At 35.1% G+C, this 21242-nt stretch overlaps 3 protein-coding genes across 4 annotated transcripts in view; 2 read left to right on the top strand and 1 right to left on the bottom strand.

The window, feature by feature from the left end:
• Positions 1 to 4824: 4824 nt before the first annotated feature.
• On the top strand, positions 4825 to 5972 carry LOC114938598 (G protein-coupled receptor Mth2-like). Its single transcript, XM_085485242.1, has 3 exons — positions 4825 to 5171; positions 5270 to 5435; positions 5544 to 5972. The coding sequence occupies exons 1-3, from the start codon at positions 4967 to 4969 to the stop codon at positions 5782 to 5784; spliced, it is 612 nt and encodes a 203-aa protein (XP_085341368.1). The 5' UTR covers positions 4825 to 4966; the 3' UTR covers positions 5785 to 5972.
• Positions 5973 to 6422: 450 nt separating this feature from the next.
• On the bottom strand, positions 6423 to 18154 carry LOC114946325 (G protein-coupled receptor Mth2-like). 2 transcript variants are annotated; one of them, XM_085485201.1, is made up of 6 exons: positions 16217 to 18154; positions 15306 to 15384; positions 13964 to 14151; positions 13716 to 13881; positions 12817 to 12924; positions 6423 to 6783 (listed from the first exon to the last, which is right to left on the bottom strand). In XM_085485201.1, the coding sequence occupies exons 1-6, from the start codon at positions 17250 to 17252 to the stop codon at positions 6573 to 6575; spliced, it is 1788 nt and encodes a 595-aa protein (XP_085341327.1). In that variant the 5' UTR covers positions 17253 to 18154; the 3' UTR covers positions 6423 to 6572. The 2 variants fall into 2 exon arrangements, with proteins under 2 accessions (XP_085341327.1, XP_029178614.2); XM_029322781.2 differs by lacking the exon at positions 6423 to 6783 and having other exon boundaries at positions 12249 to 12924.
• LOC114946324 (uncharacterized) overlaps positions 18040 to 21242 on the top strand; it is an 18652-nt gene continuing 15449 nt past the window's right edge. Inside the window, exons 1-2 of the mRNA XM_029322780.2 lie at positions 18040 to 19906; positions 20280 to 20742. Of these exons, the coding sequence (XP_029178613.2) occupies positions 18579 to 19904 (1326 nt within the window). The 5' untranslated portion in view covers positions 18040 to 18578 and the 3' untranslated portion in view covers positions 19905 to 19906; positions 20280 to 20742. The remainder of the gene's footprint in view (positions 19907 to 20279; positions 20743 to 21242) is intronic.

Raw genomic sequence — 21242 nt, 5'->3', positions numbered from 1 at the left:
AAATAATTTTTTAAGAAAAAAAAACACCTGCTGCCAACAAGGTCTTAACATTTAAATAATAGAATAAAAATAATAAAAAATAAAGAACAAAAAAAAAATTAAAAAAAACGAAAATAAAAAATAAAAAAATATCAATAATAATTATATAAGATTATCGTAATTAGGAATATGCGTATAATGATTACACTGTTTTTACTGGGAACATTTCGTACATATACTATACTGTCAAAAATATTGCTTTGACATCTGCTGCGAATATTATTAATAATATAGGCAATCGAAAGAAAAGAATGTCTAACGCATATTTTATGTGTTATAATATCGATATAATATACCCAAATCAGTGTAATATGTGTATTGTGTTATAATATATCGGTATAATATACCCAATTAATGTAGAATTAATATAAAATAAATATTTTACTTATTAAAATTATTAGTATGTATCTACTTGCATATAAGCGCGCGCGTTAATTATATTCTAATGATAAAACTTAAATCTTAAATGGATAATTTATTAAATTTTTAAGAACAAAAGGATTAATTGTATTATATTTTAATGTTAAAATCAAGAGAATTGTTATATAGTAAAATTTTTGTGAATTTTAATGTATAATCACACACAACATAATTCGTTCTAAATATAGATTAAAACTTGGATTTGAAAAACCGGATATATAAACCAGGTAAACCGGTTTTGAAATAGTAAGTATTTTGTTTTTAGTTTATATTTAGCAGGACAAAATGCAAGAATTTGGCGACTAACGATAAACGGATGTGTTAACATAATTTCATATTTTCAAAATTTTTGTAATCTAGAAAGAACGACGAAATTGATAAAATATTGTGGAACAAATAAAATTTTTCTTACGCATGTGTAATCGATTAATTACAATTTAAAAGACATTTTTACATACGAAAATATTTAAAATAATTAAAATTTAATATAAATTTTAAAAATAGTATAACTAAAAAATTTGTTATTTGACTGTTGCTAAGATTTAATATATCTTTTCTTTTAGCAAGATTCTTAAAAATATATAATGACTTCATTTAAGCATCAAATGCCCAAAAATAACAGTTAAGGATCAGTTTCACAAATGTCAATTAACTTTAACCTCCGGTTAAACTGCATTTTATCTTTTTTTATAGTTTTTAAAAGAAACAAAGATGTAATTTAATTAAAGTGTAAAGTTCACTGATGTTTGTGAAACTGGCTTTACGAGTTTATTCTATTTCGCTGCTGGATTGGTCAATTTACGCCAGTAGAAAATTCCCCAAATGTTTTTCTGTTGTCCTTGTATACATAAATTTGTCTGTATAATTTTATATAATATATGCAATTTTATATAGTAGTAAATTATATAGGACTGTGTGTATGTGAGTTCCTCCATAAAACTATCTTCGACTCGTCGTTCTCGGTAGTTTAATTTTTTCTCTCGTGCAAATACATTTCTTGTACATATATTCTTCGCTTTTCTTAGAAAAAGAAGTCAAACTTGGATACAGTGATACATTATACGTTTTAACAAATGCAACGAGATAATTAAAAATCAATCGCGTAATCATCTACGTTAATAGTGCTAGAAAAAATTAGATTAATCCTTTGAAATTTTATCGAGAAACATAAAAAGAGAAAGATAATTTGGTTTTATTATATGTGTATATATTGTATTTAACACTTTTTATACAATTAATGTAAAAGTATGCATAAAATTAATACAGAATTTTTTAATTATTGGAAATTCGAAATCTATGTGAGATCTGATAAATTTTGATAAGTTTGACTAATTTAATTATTTAATTATTTTAAAGTGGATCCTTATATATGAATAATGTGTCAACAAAATTTCGTGTTTTTGTGTTGCACACTTTATCTGCTTATTATTTCGTTATCGAAATCTCAGCAAAATTTCACCAACAATGAAGAAAAAGGTGATAATTTGACAGTACAAAACGAGGAAGACACGGATTTTACAACAATCTATAGCAATGAAATAATAACACTGAAGTATGATATGTATGAAAAATTTGCCAACAATAATACGCAATATGATTACAATCATGAGGATGAGGACCAAATACTGATGAATTCTCACACCAATTCGACTAATGTCAGTTATAAAGAAAATTTCACGTCACAGAAAAATTATGAAAACTTGATTATACAGAACGATTCCATGTTGTACGAGGTCTTTGAAAATTTCACAGAAAGCAGTAAAAGTAACGTCGTCCCATACGAAATGTGCCACAATATTACTTGCATTCTGCTCTGCTGCCCTCTTGGCCATCGCGTGAATGGCAGTATATGCATTCCCGAAAAAACTAAGCACTTTTTCCCGTACGTTTACGCATATGTGAAAGATGCGAAGGGCAGCGAAGGTAAGACAGTGGATGAATTTTTTTCTCTGACCGTCCACAATTCGTGCGAAGGAAAGGCTCGTTACACGCTTCCCGCAGGTTATGAAAACGAGTTTATGATTTTTCCCAATGGTTCTGTCTATTTATCGCCTTATAAAGTATTTGCTAAATCGCCATTATATTGTCTCGGCGTTTTCTGGAATAAGGGAGGTGTATATCAAGTGATCTTTTGCGCAGATGTTTTTGAGGAGATTAAAGAAATGAGAAATGAGGATATAAATTGGAACGAACACATAGTATCCTATCTTGTCAGTGTCCGTATAATGTCAATGCTATTTTTGCTAACAACATTTTTGATATATGCCTTATTGCCAGAGTTTCGAAATGTACACGGGATTATATTACGCAATTATTGCGGTGCTTACTTCATCGAATATTTAATTACCAGTTTGAATTTGTTAACAGATAATAAAGAGTACTACCACATCTGTGTTGCAATTGGTACAGTATATTTAAATTATATAATTAAACAATTAATGTAGCGTGTATATATATATATATATATATATATATCATTTCGTTTAATTTCTTTTGTGATCAAACATCTACGCTTTCATTAGACTCGTGCAAGACTTCATTCCCCCCCCCCCATTCATCACGCCGCGCGGCTCGCGTGAAACTGATTCTCGTGCGAGGTATCGCAAGTGCGAAACCAAGGTCACGTGACTATTGGTCACATGACCGCAGGGCACGTGACCACTGGTCATGTGACCATCGCTCTCGCGCTTGCGAGATCTCGCACGAGAATCAGTCTCGCGGAAGCCGCGCATCTTGACAGATGGGGAGGATATACTAATCTGATCATGTGATCAGTTTTGCGCGAACTTAGCGAACGCGTACAGACGCGTGAATCTAATGGAAGCGTAGAGATATTTTGATCAAAAGATTCTTGTAGAAAATTATATTTTTTTTCTGTTAAAAATTTATATATTGAATTTTCATAAATCGCGTAATTAATAAATATATTTCTATGCATGTATTGCAATAATAATTTTATACATGTGTTGCAATTTTTAAAAATTTGTTATCAAAGAATAATATTATAACTTCGCTTTGGGTACATAATTATATTTGATTAAACTAAACAAAATGAGAAAAAAATTTATAAAGAGATACATCTATATATTATAAAATAGTTTTCAAATAATACAATAGAAATTCGGCAAATTAAAACTATGTATATATATAATAGAAATTCAATGAATTAAAATTATATACATAATGGAAATTTGAAAATTAATTTGGAAATTATTATTTAATTTAATATCAATAGTATATTATTAAATATTTAAAAACTTCTAGTGGAAGAAGTTAGAATAAATCTGTTTTTTTTTGTTTAATAAAGAAACAAAAAGATTAACTAGTGTTTTTGTATTTTAACGCATATGTTTAATGGTTGATAAGTATATTATTTATTATTATAGCTTTTATTCATTTTTTTCAGCCTTCTTTATGTACTTTTTTTCTTTGTCGGCTAATATCTGGTTAATTACGATAAGTTTTGATATGTGGCGAACATTCAGGTAAATTGCAATGTATTCCATATTATACTTGTCTCTCATTTTTATTTGTCTTTACAGAATTGCTTTATATTTTATAGTATTATACAAAACGACGTGACATAATTATTTTCTGTAACGATATAAGGGTATTTAATTTTATATGTATACTGCTTATACTAGCAACATAAAGACAGAAAAATTTGCAATATTTTGTAAGATTTTAATTAAACAAATTTTTTTTTTAATTTGTGTTGCTGTATAAGAAGATTTATTTGGCTTGATATACCCAGGTAGAAATTTTGTCTAAAAATAATCAGGACTCTATATCATATATTCTTTTAAAAATATTTCTGAAATCCAGGTAAAAAATCTAATTAGAACTTGTGTAAAGTTTGGGACACCTGAATTGTACAGACCCTATCGCAAAATCCGAGTGGGTTTAAGATTACGTCCAAAATTTGTAGAAAAATTATAAGGAGTCTAACTAGTATCTATAATTTTTTTTATATATTCGCTTTATTTGTATTATATAATTATTTCTATAAGCTAGATTATTCAATCCTGGCCCCATATATAGTTTCATATTTATTCTAATTTGGGAAAAATGTCAGTGGCAATCTAGAACTCATGCAGATTTTTCCGATTATTTTTATCCTCGGTAAAATAAATTTTTAGGGAGTATTCTGGACTTAGACAGATATTTTAAACTGAATTCTTTTACCTAGGCTCTGTTTTTAATCTCGGCAAATCGAGGCAGATTTCTACCTAGGTATTATTAGTTAGAAAAGTTAATTATATTTAAATTATAATTTGAAATAAATTAATATTTTTGAGAATTTATATTATTAAAAAACATTTTGATAGTTAATTTAAGATCAAATTTTTTGTTCAAATCGAGTTAATTTTTTAAATGTAAAAATGACATTTGAGATAATACACATTATCACATTTTTAATTTAAATAATTATAAAATATAACGTAGCCTAATAATTTGCAATATAATGTTACAAAATGTTTCTCTTTTATGTATAGTTAACTAAATAATGACAAGTAAAAATTGCAGAGGATTCAGTTCGTTACAAAGAAGCATTAGACAACGAGAGAACAAAAAATTGATATATTATTCACTCTATGCATGGGGTTGCCCCTTTATATTAGCTACTTTTTGTGTCATCATGGAGTCTGTTTCCTCTCGTCTACCAGAGATTTGGCGACCGGAATTTCAACTAGGAAGTTGCTGGTTCAATAGTAAGTAAACGTCTTTGACAGATAACTCTATTAATGCTACAGCATTTTAATATATTGTAAAAAAGAGTAAAAAAATTTATTACATATCATATTTACAGAGAAGGAAACATTGATGATATATTTTGACAATTGGAGAAGTATCTGTATTATTAGTAGCGTTTGCTTTTCCATCTCTGCGTCAATGAACATCGCACGTTACGAAAAGGAAACGAGAACTCGTCTGTCAGATTCAGACAGCAAGCAATACAATGACAATAAAAAATGGTTTGTATTCAGACATTTTTTCAGGATCAAAATTTTCTTATTATATATTTAAAGATAGTTCGATAAATAGTATATGTTATTATTATTGTAAATATATATTGCTTGCAGGTTACAGTTGTATCTAAGACTATTTATCGTGCAATTCGTCTTGCTCATCATTCAATGGGTCATAAGAGTGTTATATTTATTTAACTATATACCCGATGCCATCGGGTATTATATTGATGTGATAGATATTCCGCAGCATATTTGCACTTTTATTATATTTGTATGCAAAAAGAAAGTCATAATTATATTATTGAAACGATTCGGATGCAAGACAAATGGTGTATCATCATCGACTACTTGATTATCACGACAGAGGTGTTTATAATGTAGGAAAAGTCGAGTTCTTGCGGACAAGAAAAAAACTGTCACGCGAAAGATTTGATGGGACTGAACTCTAATGTGTAAAAAAGTTTGATCGCAGTTCAAGAATCAATAAATAATCAGCAATTTAATATAATCTTATAATTTTTCAATTGAAAATAACTTTACAGTGTTAGACATAGATATTTACGTTTTATCAAATAATTTAGTTTAAACTTTCACAGAGAAAATTTATTGTATTGATACGTATTTTTGAGTCAAATCAATGGTTATAAATCAGTCTATTGTAAAAAAATTCTTCAAACAATCTTATATAAAGATTAGGTACAGTATATTGTACTGTATTATGATATAAAGGAAGATTTTTATAAGACAAATAAATATCTAAAATATATAAAAAATATATATATATAAATGTATCAAAGAAAAGTAAAATATTTTTATTCAATTTGATATAATTCACAAATTAATTATACGAATAAATTCGTACACGATTATATTATATATCCGCATGTTATACATGTATCCACATATAATAGTAATATGTATCTACGAAAAATAAATTTAATTTGTATGAAAAATTAATTACAAGTTAAAAAAATACGTTTTATTGCCTACAAAATGTTAATTTACCAAATTTCTATTATGTATATAATTTTAATTCCCAAATTTCTTTATGTACATATTTTTAATTTCCGAACTTTTATTTCTTTTTCATTTTTTTATTTCTTTAATTAAAATAAAATTATATAAAATTATATAAAATTATTATATAACAGCAGACAATAGCGTGCGCGCAGCACGTATTTGTGTTGTCTCGTATACGTAAATGTTAAATAAGTATAATTTTATAATAGTAGATAGATAATGTGTGTGCGTGCGTGTGTGTGTTTCCTCACAAAACAATCGACGATTCGTCGTCCTTGATAGTTTCATTTCCTCTCTTGTGGAAATACGTTTTCTTGTACATTCTGCTCTCCTTTTAGAAAAAGAAGATAATATCGGTTATAGTGATGTAATATATGTTTTACTGCACCTAGCGAGATAATTAAAAATCAATCGCGTAATCGTCTACATTAATAGTAGAATAAAATCAGATCAATCTTTCGAGATTTTGTTAATAAACATAAAAACACAAAGATAATTTGATTTCATTATTGTTGTAACGGTTCACCTTTCCCGACGCCGCGGATCGGCTCGCCGGTTCCAGGATTCGGGAGGAAGGGGGAGATTCAGGCTCGCTTATTCCTTATTAACAATACTTTGGTTTATTCAAAAAGAAACAAGTAAACAAAATGATTGTTGGCATAAAGCCTAAATAGAGAAACTTACTGATTACTCGGTATAAACGAAATGTTTGTTGGCATAAAGCCCTAAATAGAGAAACTTATTGACTACTCGGTATAAACAAAATAAGGAGGCGTATAGCCTGTAGCGGTGTCCGGAAATGATTTACAAATTACCCGGTATAACTTAGAGATACGGTGTACGGAGGCGTATAGCCTATGGCAGGAAGAAACCGGAAACCGGGAAACCCGGCGTAATGACGAGAAACCCGTCACCCGGTGTATAGCAGGAAGAGACCGGAAACCGGGAAACCCGGCGTAACAACGAGAAACCCGTTGCCCGGCGTGTAGCAGGAAGAGACCGGAAACCGGGAAACCCGGCGTAACAACGAGAAACCCGTTGCCCGGCGTGTAGCAGGAAGAACCGGAAACCGGGAAACCCGGCGTAATGACGAGAAACCCGTCACCCGGCGTGTAGCAGGAAGAGACCGGAAACCGGGAAACCCGGCGTAACAACGAGAAACCCGTTGCCCGATACTAAAGGTAGGAGGCCAGAAACCGGGAAACCCGGCGTAACAACGAGAAGCCCGTTGCCTGGCTAGGAGGTCCGGAACAGGACTGGTGCCGGCTCATCCGTCGAGCCGGCTTATATACCCTGCCGGCGGTTCCCCCACTCTACCTCGAGGCTGTGGTGGGGGTAACGCCGGCGTCGTAGTGGGGCGCCTCTGGGGGTTGTAGTGGGGCGCCCCTGGGGTAGGGTGACCCGTGTATCAGTTGTGATTTTGTGCTTAGGGGCGCCTTAGGCGCCATAGCCTCAAGTGGCGGGCGGGTGATCGGCCCGCGAGGCGTTAGTAACGGCTACGCCGTTACACTACCCCCTTTCTAGACGGCGGATCGTACGGGGTCGGCCGAATCGGTCGAACCGTATTATCCACCGTCCAGTGGGGGAGGTGGCTCGGAACTTCCGAGTAGCGTGGGCGCAGTGCCACGGGACCGCCACCACGTGCCCGTCGTCAAGGGTAACCATGACGACAGGCGACGCGGGAGGCGGCCTGCGGACCTCCCGAGCTGGTGGTTGGGAGGAGGGCGCCGCCACTGCTGTGACGGCGCCCACCCCCGCCACCCTCTCGGGGAGGGCCCGGGCTGGCTGCGCCCGAGGAACGGCGGGACGCCGCGGTAGTTCGGCCCGGACTCCCCTCGGCCGTGGACCCGGCGGTGGCGGCGGCACGGTCAGCAGGATAGCCCTTCGGCGCTCCCGCTGCCCGTCCGACCGCTGGACCGAGACCCCCGGCCGAGGGAGCCGGACCGACGCCGCTGGGGCCTGGTTGACAGGCGGCCCCTTTGGCTCGTCAGCCGTTCCTTCTTCTTTTGCCCAGGTCCAGCGCGCTCTCTTTTTAGTGAGTCGAGTGAGAGGGGCGGCGATAGTGGAGAAGTCAGCGATGAATCGGCGGTACCATGACGCTACCCCCAGAAATTGCCGAACCCTGCGGAGGGTCGTGGGGGCAGGCCAATCGGTAATGGCTCGCACTTTTTCTGGGTCCGTCCGGATTCCGTGCCGATCGATAACGTGTCCGAGGTACCGAAGACTTGGCCGGCAGAAGTGACACTTTTCTGGGTTGAGGCGGAGTCGGGCGTCACGGAGGCGGCGAAAAACTTCGGCCAAGTGGCCTAGGTGCTCCTCGAAAGTACGGGACGCGACAACTATGTCGTCTAAGTAGACGAGGACGTGGGGTTCTAACTCGGGTCCTAGCACGGTGTCGAGCAGCCGTTGGAAGGTGGCCGGTGCTGAATGCAGTCCGAATGGCATGACGCGGAACTGCATCAGCCCTCTCCCTGGCACCGTGAAGGCGGTTGCGGGGCGGCTCTCCGGAGTTAGTGGCACTTGCCAATACCCGCTGCGTAGGTCCAACGTGGACAAGTAGTGTGCGCCTCGTAGCTTATCTAAGGTGGCGGCAATGTGAGGCAGCGGGTATGCATCTTTTTCTGAGGCCGCGTTTAATCGGCGGAAGTCTATACAAAATCGGTAGGTCCCGTCTTTCTTCTTTGCCAGCACTATCGGAGAGCTCCAGGCGCTGGTGGAGGGCTCGATGACTCCTTCGGCTTCCATCTTTTGGACCTCTTGGTCGATCACGGCTTGCATGGCCGGATTACGGGGCCGATATCGTTGTTTAATGGGCGGCCCCGGTTTTAGCCGAATTTGGTGTGTGGCTTTGTCGGTCGGGCCGCGGACCGATTCGAACTTTGGAAGTTCGTTATTTAGAAAGGCCTGTAGCCTTAGCGCCTCGCTGGTAGTTCCTGGGCTGATACTGGCTGTCGCGATTCCATCTTTGGTTGTTGTCTCGGTGACAGGTCTGGGCGGCGGGCGCAGCTCGACTCCTAATTTCGCCCAGAGGTCTATGCCTATTAGTACGGCGTTGTCTAGTTGTGGTAGTACGGAGAAGCGGTGGCGGTACGATTTTCCTGGTAACCTGACCGTTGCTTCGATGGTCTCGGCAATGGGGACTTGCGTCCCGTCGGCCAGGCGTATCTGGGCTGCCTTGAGATCTGGGCTAGACGGTGTGCGGTTGATTCGGCGGGCCGTTTCAGCGTTTACAAATGAGATCTCTGAGCCGGAATCGAGGAGGCCCCACAAATGTTGTCCGGCGATCTGGATCCGGAGGTGCGGTCTCGGGTTGTATTTTAGGTCGAGTCGGGCTGGACGACGGCCGCGACGTCTCCGGCCCGCACCCCGTTTCCCGTCGGGGGGTGGCAGTCACGGGTGAGGACCCCGTCCTTGCCACATCTCGAGCAGAATTTCTTCGGAGGTCGCTGGCAGTGCAGGCGTGTATGTCCTCGTTGCTTGCACCTCCAGCAACATTCCTCCCGACTGTAGACCGCGGAAGCTACGACCGGGGTGTGGCTTTGCGGCACGTCCCTTCGTCGTTCCTGTCTTCGGCGGTCGGCCTCTTCGTATTCGGTGGCTCGGATGCTCAGATCCCCGACGCTGAGCACGTCCGCCCGACGGATGTACAATTGGTACTCCGGATCCATGTTTTCGTAGAGCTGTTCCAGTTGGTCTAGGGGTGAATATCCCCCGGCGCGCCGCATCATGGTCAGGACCTCGGTGGCGTACTTTTGGAAGGACTCTTTAGGGCGTTGTTGACGTCCCTGGATCGTCCTTTTCATCTGTCTCTCATACCCGCTTGGCAGGTATTGCTGGCGGACAGCTTGGCGAAAGTCGGCCCAGCTGGCTATGGTATCGCGGATGTTGCGATACCACAGCAGGGCGTCTCCCCGTAAGAGTTCGGGTAGCCCTAACAGCATCTGGGCGTCGGTGTAGCCGTAGCCCAGGCACAGCTCTTCCGTACGCTCGAGGAATGCCAGGGGGTCCTTGCCCTCGAAGTGGCACCCCCATTTTCGGATCTGGTCCATGATCCTGGCTGGTTCAACAGGTGTCGGGGTGGTAGCTTCTTCGTCTTTGGTTGGGCTTCCGGTGGCCATTTCGACGTTGATAGTGGGCACAGGTAGGTGAGTTCGAAATAGCGCGGGGTTTTGCCCGACAAATCGGCGGAGGCGTCGGCGGACCTCGTCTAAAGTTCCTTGGCTATCGATTCCGTGTCTTTTGGCCAAGGCAATAGCTTCGGTTTTTGATAATTGATTTACCCACGCGGGCATCTGGATAGGCTTAAGCGAGTCGGGATCTCCACTGGGCAGGTCCCTGTTCGGGCGCCATGTAACGGTTCACCTTTCCCGACGCCGCGGATCGGCTCGCCGGTTCCAGGATTCGGGAGGAAGGGGGAGATTCAGGCTCGCTTATTCCTTATTAACAATACTTTGGTTTATTCAAAAAGAAACAAGTAAACAAAATGATTGTTGGCATAAAGCCTAAATAGAGAAACTTACTGATTACTCGGTATAAACGAAATGTTTGTTGGCATAAAGCCCTAAATAGAGAAACTTATTGACTACTCGGTATAAACAAAATAAGGAGGCGTATAGCCTATAGCGGTGTCCGGAAATGATTTACAAATTACCCGGTATAACTTAGAGATACGGTGTACGGAGGCGTATAGCCTATGGCAGGAAGAAACCGGAAACCGGGAAACCCGGCGTAATGACGAGAAACCCGTCACCCGGTGTATAGCAGGAAGAGACCGGAAACCGGGAAACCCGGCGTAACAACGAGAAACCCGTTGCCCGGCGTGTAGCAGGAAGAGACCGGAAACCGGGAAACCCGGCGTAACAACGAGAAACCCGTTGCCCGGCGTGTAGCAGGAAGAACCGGAAACCGGGAAACCCGGCGTAATGACGAGAAACCCGTCACCCGGCGTGTAGCAGGAAGAGACCGGAAACCGGGAAACCCGGCGTAACAACGAGAAACCCGTTGCCCGATACTAAAGGTAGGAGGCCAGAAACCGGGAAACCCGGCGTAACAACGAGAAGCCCGTTGCCTGGCTAGGAGGTCCGGAACAGGACTGGTGCCGGCTCATCCGTCGAGCCGGCTTATATACCCTGCCGGCGGTTCCCCCACTCTACCTCGAGGCTGTGGTGGGGGTAACGCCGGCGTCGTAGTGGGGCGCCTCTGGGGGTTGTAGTGGGGCGCCCCTGGGGTAGGGTGACCCGTGTATCAGTTGTGATTTTGTGCTTAGGGGCGCCTTAGGCGCCATAGCCTCAAGTGGCGGGCGGGTGATCGGCCCGCGAGGCGTTAGTAACGGCTACGCCGTTACATTGTATTCAACATTTTTCTTTAATGCAGTTAATATAAAAGCTAAGTTATGCATAAATTTTATACAGAATTTATTAAATTCTTGGAAATTTGAAATCCGTATGTGAGAACTGATGAATACTGATAAGTTTGAATGACTTAATTATTTAAATAATTAAATTTAATTATTTAATTAAAAGTAGCTCCGATGGCGCTGATGCTATTTAATTTTTCACTCCCAACTTTTGCCGAGAAAAAAATATCTTTTACAAAAATTTCATTGATTTCTTCAAAATCAATAATTGAAACTAATAATTACTAAAATGTAAATCATATTAGAGAAAATAATAATCAAAACCGAATTATTGTGATCATAAAAATCTAAAATTTTAATTATTTAAGTATTAATGTTACAATAATTTTATGATGATATATTTATATAATTAAGTTATAAATATTATATTAATATTGTGAATTCTTATTACAATTTACAATATTATAAATAAACATATTTTTATTTGATATATACATATATTAACAATTTATAATAATTTCAGTAATTTTGTAACAGCTTTCTACAGTTCTACATATATTGTTAAATTGAAAATAATATCAGCCTACAATTAACAATATTATAAATATTTATTTAAAAAATGTAACATAATCTTATTTGAATATGAAAAAGAAACGAGACAAAATAATATGCTTTTGCTACAAAATCCGAAAATATGTGAATTATAATTATTAATCTAAAACATAAAGATCAACATAAATAAACATGACTTTAATTTTCGAATAAAATTAAAGATCGGTCATATCAGTGTAACTTTATGTTCGTCCGGAAGAAATCATTTTCTCCTGTATGACTATTTCTTTTTACGTGGTAATAATGCTCGACAGTGTTGCACTGGATCCGTGTCAAACTTTTAGCTACAAACCGCAGCCGAATCGTTTGAATAACATACGCTTGATTCTTTTTTTACACACAAATATGATAAAGACGCATAGACTCTGCATAAAGTCCAGCAAATGAATAACATACCAGTAGTAAATTGATTGATTTTTAGTTAATTCACCCACTGCGATAATGAGCCATTCTATGCCTATTACCATAAACCGCACGATAAATAGCTGCAGATATAGATTAAACCTGCAAACAAATATATAATTTTCATAGTTCTTGTGATAATATATGATGTATAAAATTAAATTGATGTATAAGCCTTAAGAAATTTTTGAAAGTGTTTAAAATTTGTATTTTTGTGAAATAAATGTGCATTCTTTAATTTGATTTTCGTTATTAATTGTCATGTTATTTAGAATTGTATAGATTTTTGAAAGAACACGTAAAATGATATATTCTCGAAAATATTACAAAATAAAAAAATAAATCGGCGAATAGAAAAAATATCATCTGCAAATGACAAACTATGACCAGTATTCATAAAAATTTAATTGATGTATAAACCTTAAGAAATTTTTGAAAGTGTTTAAAATTTTTATTTTTGTGAAATACAGGTCATTAATTAGATGTTCGTTATTAATTGTCATTTTGTTTAGATTTGCATAGATTTTCGAAGAAACATGTTTTGTGATATATTCTTGAAAATATTACAAAACAAGTAAATCGGCGAATAGAAAAAATGTCATCTGCAAATTACAATTTATTGCCAGTATTCATAATCTGAATTTATATTTAATATCGTTTTAAATTTGATTTTGACTTAAAATTCCATTCAACCAATCAAGTTCGGACTTAAAATTAAATTGTACGATCGGACTATTAATTATTAATATCAGCCTATTTTTCTCTTTTATAAAAAAAGAATGCGAAGCAATCAATTATGCGACGCTGTTTGCATAAATGTTTATAAAAGTAGCATAAATTTTATTAATATAATAAATTATCATATCTCAGTACAACAATATCTGAATACATACCATTTTTTATTATTGTTATAGCACTTGCTTTCCGAATCGTTCAGACGATGACCTGTATCCTTTTTTAAACGTTCAATTTTTAATGCCGTAAAAATAAATAAACAAATGCTACTGATGATGCACATATTTTCGAGTCCATAATAATACAAGTAATACGGACCATTCTCTGTAAGTATAAAATATTATGAGTTTTTATACCGTTTTTCACAATACTAGCATGCTATAGCATTAATAGTTATCTTACTTACCATTGAACCAGCAATCTCCTAAATGAAATTCCGGTCGCAAAATCGGTGGTACATTTACATACGCGGAAAGAATATCCATGCTGACACATAAAAAAGCAAGCATAAAGGGACATCCCCACGCAAAGATCGTATAATATATCAACTTTCTGTTTTCTCGTGTGACGTTTCTTCGTAACGAACTGAATCCTCTGCAATTTACACAACATATTTAACAAACAATAGATAAAAGAAATCAGAATGTGAAAACGTTTAAATAATGTGTCTTTGATCAAGTCATTATATCATACTATAGAGTAAAGATTCAGCTTGAAGAATCTATTCTTAAAATTGCTGTACGATAATTTTTAAGGATGTTATGCACGATTAAAGTGAAAATGACATTTTCTCTTCAATTTGCGATAACTTCATATGTAAAGATCGACATTTAAAAAAAAACAATTTTGCAGAAAAAACTTTAGTCTGTAACATGGAAGTGTCAAGAAATTTATCAAATTTATTTGTGTCTGCGACACGTCTACAAAGTGAGAAAAAATTTTCCATTTCGTTATGTTTCTCGTTTTTCGTATATAAAAAATATTAGAATTAAAGAGAATGAAAAAAGCTGTATAATCATTGAAAGAGATTTTAAGATTTAAATCTCTTTTTTAAATTTTAAATTCTCATTATTCGAAACAAAGTTACAACTATTTAAAATTTGTTTATTTTTGGACTATTGTTCTTTTTTGATGCTTTAATTATTTTAAGGCGTATATTTACATAACTCTTATGCAGACACGACAATGGTACTTTAAATTGTTATTAACTTTTGAGAGACGAATTTTTATTACAAAATCTATTTCTATATTTTGTAAAAAATTATCGTGTATTGCTTTATTTTATAAATTAAAAAAGAAAAACGTCAAATCAAAATATTATTGCATTATATCAAATAATTAGATTCCGTTATTATATTTTATACACATTTAAATTAAATATATAATATGCTTATTATATCTAATACACTATTTTTACTTTTAAAAAAATAACCGTTTAAAAATCTGTAATCAATTAATAAAAATATCCATGAAAACTATATTTATTTTAAATTATAATTTGAACCTATTCTATCTTCATACTCTAACTTATAATGTCCAAAGTCAAATATAGTTGTTTTTGCACGTACCAATACAATAATATATAAAAAAATTTGATTAATACGAAATTTTACATATTATATATTCTCTATTTTTATCTTTAAACCGATATATGTAAAATTAAAAAGAAAAAATTTCATAAAGATAAATGTAAGACAAGTGTTAAAAATAAGAGAGTAGTAATAATATAGAATATTTTCCAAATTTACCTGAATGTGCACCACATATCAAAGCTTATTATATTTAGCCAAAAGAATCCCGCCAGAAAACAAAAATATCTTATAAAGGCTGTAAAAATGAATAAAATTAAAGGCAGTAATAATTAGAAATAAATAATAGTATACAATATTATTAATATAAATATAAATGTATAATATGTAATTTGCTCTTATAGTTAAAAAATAAATAAGCAGCAGGTAATATGCCAAAAAGCAACACAAAGTATAATTTGGTTGCAAATGTAACTTTATTTAATTAAAACTTATTTTATTAAATAAGGGAACTTCGTATTTGCGACCTTATTAATTTGTGTTGCTCTTTTGACTTATTTCTTACTCCTTATTTATTTTTATATTATTAATAAATAATAATATATTATATAATAAAATATATATAATAAATATTATTATTAATTAGATAATAATATATTATACATATTTATCATTGCTCGTTAAAATTACAAGATCTTAAATTTATCAGATTTACGCTTTTCCATTAATATAGATTTACTTTAACTTACTACAGTTTACTACACTAAATTATATAGTAATATTTACTTAATAAATACTGCTAATATCAAATTAAACATGTTTAAATCAATATGTAATCTTGCAAAATTCTAAAACGCAAAAGAATATATCTATTTGAGATAAATAACTTATATTATTTATATATTAAAATGCAATTTAATAAAATTTAAATGCTATTCACTGTTTTGCATTTTTTAGATTTTAACAAATAATATATTCAGATAACATTTAAAATTATTAATTAATATTTAGTTTGCAAATTTAATGTGCAAATTTAATACCTATGCAATATTTAATATACAATAAAAATCTGACAAATATATATACGTTATACTAATTGCATAGTCTTATGAATTAGATATATACTCTACCTATTGTAACGCAGACGGGATATAGTACATCATTCGAATTGATAAAAAAATCCACAGTGTCAAATCCGTATGCAACAGACAAGGCACCGCTGTAATTGCACAACATTAAGCCTTGTACATTTCGGAGTTCTGGCATAATAGAATACACCAGAAATACTGATCCCAAAAATAATATAGATACAATATCGGCACTTATGTTAATAATTTCATTGTCAGAAATCAAGGACTTTTTATCAATTATGTCCTTGATCTTGTCATATGTTTTGGAACAGATGCTTACTTCGAACTCACTTCCGTCGACGACAGCGAGACAATATGATGTCGATTCCACAAATATTTTAGAATAAGTTAAATATATAGAACCGTTGGTAAAAATCTTATAATCGTACTGAAAACCTTCGAAAAGCAGAACGTGATTATCCTGGCACGAATCATAAATGGCCAGATTAAACAATTCGTTTATTCTCTTTTCGCTCTGCGTCGAATCGTTCGTGTATACTTTTGGAAAAATGTATTCAATTTCTTCAGGAATGCACTCATCAAACAGACGATCGCCAAGAGAACAGCAGAGCCGAATGCAAGTATCATTATAACACATTTCGTTTGGGACGATGTTAGTTTTGTTAGCATCTTTGCTAAAATTTTTGAGGACTTCAAGTGACATGGAATCATTCTTTTCAATTACATTTTCATAAACTTCCTGCGGCGTGAAATTCCTTTTATGATTGACATTTGTCAAATTCGTGTTAGATTTTATCGATTTTTGCTCATCATCTTTATTCTGCATTGAATGCTTGTAACGTTTATGTTGAATCAAATCATTATCCTCGCGTTTATTATTCATATGAAATTCATGCTGCATTTTGTCATTTTGTGTATTGTTCATCAAATTTTTATGCAAATTATGTCGGAATGTTATTATCTCGTATCGCATCGTCAAATTATCATTTCTGTTGGTAAAACTTTGCTGCGATTTCGATAACGAAATAACGAAAAGAAGCACGAAACACACCAATGCAAACTTTTTTCCACTCATTATGTCACATAAAAATATAGTTTAGAATAACGAGATAATCAAATTTAGTGTTCATATAATTTTTCATGTAAGTTTTAAATTCGCAATAATTAAAACATGTCACATTAAATTTATGCTTTGCTGTTCTATTAGTTTCAATAAAATGTGTCAAGTGCAAAATATAATAAAATAAAATTATCTTATTTTGTTTCTCAGCAAAATCTCGAAATGTCGATTTGATTTTGGCACCATTACTATTATTATTGGTGATTGCACGTCTTGAATTTTAATTATCTCATTAGATAAAGTCAGTACTATATCACTGTATTCGGCTTTTTCTCGTTAGAAGAATGCACAAGATACATGTTTCTGCGCGGGAGAGAAGCTGAGACTACCAAGCACGACGAGTCGTCGATAGCTTTGCAAGAAGCTGTCCGTCTACTATACCACTGACGAGGTACTGTTACGTCAGTGCTGGTATCATGATAAAGGTACGTTTCAGGTAACTCTAAGTAACACCACTGTAAAATTTTCAAAAAATCGATTTTTTTTTTGGGCTTAAAAAATCCTTTGAACCCTGTAGAATACGAGGAAAAAACTTTTATACGTGAAACTAATTTTTTTCATCGAAATTCCGAGCTATGTACTGAACGAGTCGGGCGACTCCGAAACGGCTACCTGCTCCGGGTGGAAACCTGTCGAGAGAGTAGTGCATAATACCTTGCTTATTGATTTCTAAGTTATGTGAGACACTACTAGATGTCTCTAGAGGTAGTTTTAGAAGCATTTTCATATAGAAACACGTGTTTACGCGTCAGTATTGCATTATTTCGTGTACGAAACACATGATTTTCCCTCTTGTAATCAATAACCGTCGTTTATTGTTGTACGTGTGCGCTTCGAGTTGAGCAGTTTTTGTGTAATTTCGGAGTGTTAGCAAAATGAGTGATAAAAAAAAAATGTATTTGCGACAAAAAGGCACAAAAGAATTGCATTCAACGCGGCGTCGAAGCAACAGTGTCGAAAAGACGACCGAAGAACAGATTCGAGATTGAAGGTGACGCGGAAGGCGTGAGTGCGTCTGCCAAGAAGTTGAAAACTAGTGAAGATTTTGACGTAAATTATGACTTCAGGTACAGAATTATAAATTTTTTGGCAGTTTTTGCTGTGATTTCACAACATGTGAAGTGTAAAAACTGTAATTCCGATATTACTTTTCGTGAAAGAGATCCTCGTGGCTTAGGCTTCAAAATAGTTATCGCTTGTCCTAATTGCCCGGAAGTTGTAATTCCTAGTTGTAAATATATACGAAACGCATACGAAATAAATCGTCGAATCGTTCTAGCTATGCGATTAATAGGAGTTGGACTAAATGGAATTATAAAGTTTTGTGCTTTCATGGAATTACCACGTCCAATATTCCAATCTTTTTACGATAAATTAGTGAGTATGATTTCAATCGCAACATCAGCAGTAAAAGATTCCAGTTTGAAAAAAGCAGCACAAAAAGAGAAGAAAATGACTGAAGAACATGGACAATCTGCAGGAATAACGGTTTCCGGTGATGGTTCTTGGAGAAAACGCGGATTTTCTTCGCTTTTTGGGATCACGTCATTGATTGGTTGGTTTTCTGGGCAAATTGTCGATGTTGAGGTAAAATCTAAATATTGTAAAAGTTGCGAACAGTGGAAGAAAAAATTGGACACTTGTGACTATGACGAATGGTATAAAACGCACGCCGATGTATGTAAAGCGAACCACGAAGGATCATCGGGAAAAATGGAAGTTGACGCAGTCATCGAGATGTTCCATCGCTCAAAAGATTTGCACGATCTCAAATATTCAAGCTACATCGGGGATGGTGATAGCAAAACATTTAAAGGTATTATCGACTCTGAACCGTATGAAGATTTAGTAGTACAGAAGAAAGAATGCATCTCGCACGTACAGAAAAGAATGGGAACGCGACTTCGTAATCTTAAAAAATCATCGAAAAACCTCGGAGGAAAAGGAAAATTAAGTGCCAAATTAATAGACGAGCTGACTATTTATTATGGTTTGGCCATTCGTCAGAACCCAACATCCTTAGATGACATGAAAAATGAAATTTGGGCGACCTTATTTCATAAGTTATCAACTGACGAAAATCCGCAACACGAGAAGTGCTCGAAATCTTGGTGCAATTGGAAGAAGGCGCAAGAAGCAGATACCTTGGACACTTTCCGTCACAAGTCACCGCTTTCCGAGGAAGTTTACGAAGCCATAAAACCTATTTATGAAGATATGAGTCGGGACGAGTTACTAAACCGTTGCCTGGGCGGTTACACGCAAAATAGTAACGAAAGTTTTAATGCGACAGTGTGGAATTTGGCTCCTAAATCGTATTCAAGCGGCAAGACAGTCCTAAATATAGCAGCGGATATCGCTACATGCGTCTTTAATGATGGAATAACTAATATTTTACGTATTATGCAGCTTCTGGAAATGGAAATTGGCGTCGAAGCATATAATTTTTGCATCGAATCCGATGCAAAACGAATCAAGCACGCAGAGGCACAATTATCAGATGCGGCAAAAAAAGCGCGCTCTGGCATAACATCTGCGAGGAAAGAAATGGAGGACGAATATTCCAACTTAGAAGGGCAGCTTTACGGTGCTGGGATTGCAGACTAATGGTAAAAATTTTTTTTGAGTCGAATTTTAAATTTTTTCATGTTCATAATACAACTCCAAACTTTAAACGCGTTTTTCTCGAAACACGTTTTTTCAACGCGGCAAGCAGTATAACTCTAACAATTTTTAATATTTTCACTTGAATTTTTTACTGTACATTCAAAACAACATTTCGAAGTACAATACGTATAAAATTTTTGATACGTTGCTCTAAACATTTTTTATTGCCAAATAATGTCACTTTTTTTTGTCGAAAAATGAACGACTTTATTCAAATGCTCGCCAATCACTCAAAAATCAATATTTCTAAAATCCCATACGTATTGTACTAGATATACCATTGAAGATCATGAGGAATTTTTTTATTTGTTCTAGGTTCAAATTTCCAACGGCTACACTGCTTGCCGCAGACCCTTTTATTTTAAAGGAGCATCGGGAATATGACTGCCATTCCGCCATTTTGTAATATTATTTTATGAAAAAATTTTTACAAGTACTTCAATATATGCTTATTAACTTCACGGAGTATTAATACTTTATTTCATTTCCTTTCATTAAAAAAAAAATGTCGAAAAAGTGCAATTTTTTGGGCCGTTACAGTGGTGTTACCTCGCTACGCATTTTAAATATGTCTGGAACAGTATGTAATTTTATGTTATATCATTCTTACAAAAACAGTGCCGTATCTGTTGTATTTTCACGGGATCAGAACTGTCTGTCTAATTATTATCATTTGCTTATCCATCTCTGCGGCACTGAACATCAAACGCAACGAAAAGGATACAAATCTTCGTCTATCAGATTTGGAAAGCAAGCGATATAATGACAATAAGGAATGGTGAGTATTCTGACATTTTTGTAACACTTAGTGAAAATCTTTTATTATCTTAATGAGATTTAAGCAGACATATTTATGTCAATGTCTCTGCCGACAATATCTCATACTTGCTTGATTCGCATTCCAATTGAAGAGAGCAGGCATTTTCACTGTTCTTATTGTTTTTTTTATTTTGTTATGTATAATTATATAATCTATAAGAAAAGAAAAACATTTATTGCTTTAACGTGAATCGTATCTTTTCAAAATAGTCGGTAATTTTCGAAATGTCGCAATACATAGTGAAAATAAAGTTAATAAATATGCATTTATTTTATAAAGAAAATTACATTTTTAAAAAATTTATTTAAACTACTGTTTCTTTTTTCCCTTTTTTTAAAGATTGTATATAATTCATTCTTTTATTTTTCAATTTTATATTTTGATATATAAAATTTATTATTTTTATTGAAAGATGACTAAATATTAATATATATTTGTTTGCAAATTTAATCTATATA

Source organism: Nylanderia fulva, unplaced genomic scaffold, assembly GCF_048542155.1.
Source record: "Nylanderia fulva isolate GAGA-0341 unplaced genomic scaffold, ASM4854215v1 Scaffold35, whole genome shotgun sequence".
Taxonomy (NCBI): domain Eukaryota; kingdom Metazoa; phylum Arthropoda; class Insecta; order Hymenoptera; family Formicidae; genus Nylanderia; species Nylanderia fulva.
The sequence above is the reverse complement of the archived record's forward strand: the minus strand, read 5'-3'. Positions and strand labels throughout refer to the sequence as shown.

Coding starts and splice junctions, on each gene's coding strand:
- LOC114946325 (XM_085485201.1), bottom strand. CDS start 17,252: ATGAGTGGAAAAAAGTTTGCATTGGTGTGTTTCGTGCTTCTTTTCGTT. Junction 14,152..15,305: donor GATATGTGGTGCACATTCAG/GTAAATTTGGAA, acceptor TGTAAATTGCAG/AGGATTCAGTTCGTTACGAA. Junction 13,882..13,963: donor AGGAGATTGCTGGTTCAATG/GTAAGTAAGATA, acceptor TTATACTTACAG/AGAATGGTCCGTATTACTTG.
- LOC114938598 (XM_085485242.1), top strand. CDS start 4,967: ATGACAAGTAAAAATTGCAGAGGATTCAGTTCGTTACAAAGAAGCATT. Junction 5,172..5,269: donor AGGAAGTTGCTGGTTCAATA/GTAAGTAAACGT, acceptor TCATATTTACAG/AGAAGGAAACATTGATGATA. Junction 5,436..5,543: donor TACAATGACAATAAAAAATG/GTTTGTATTCAG, acceptor TATTGCTTGCAG/GTTACAGTTGTATCTAAGAC.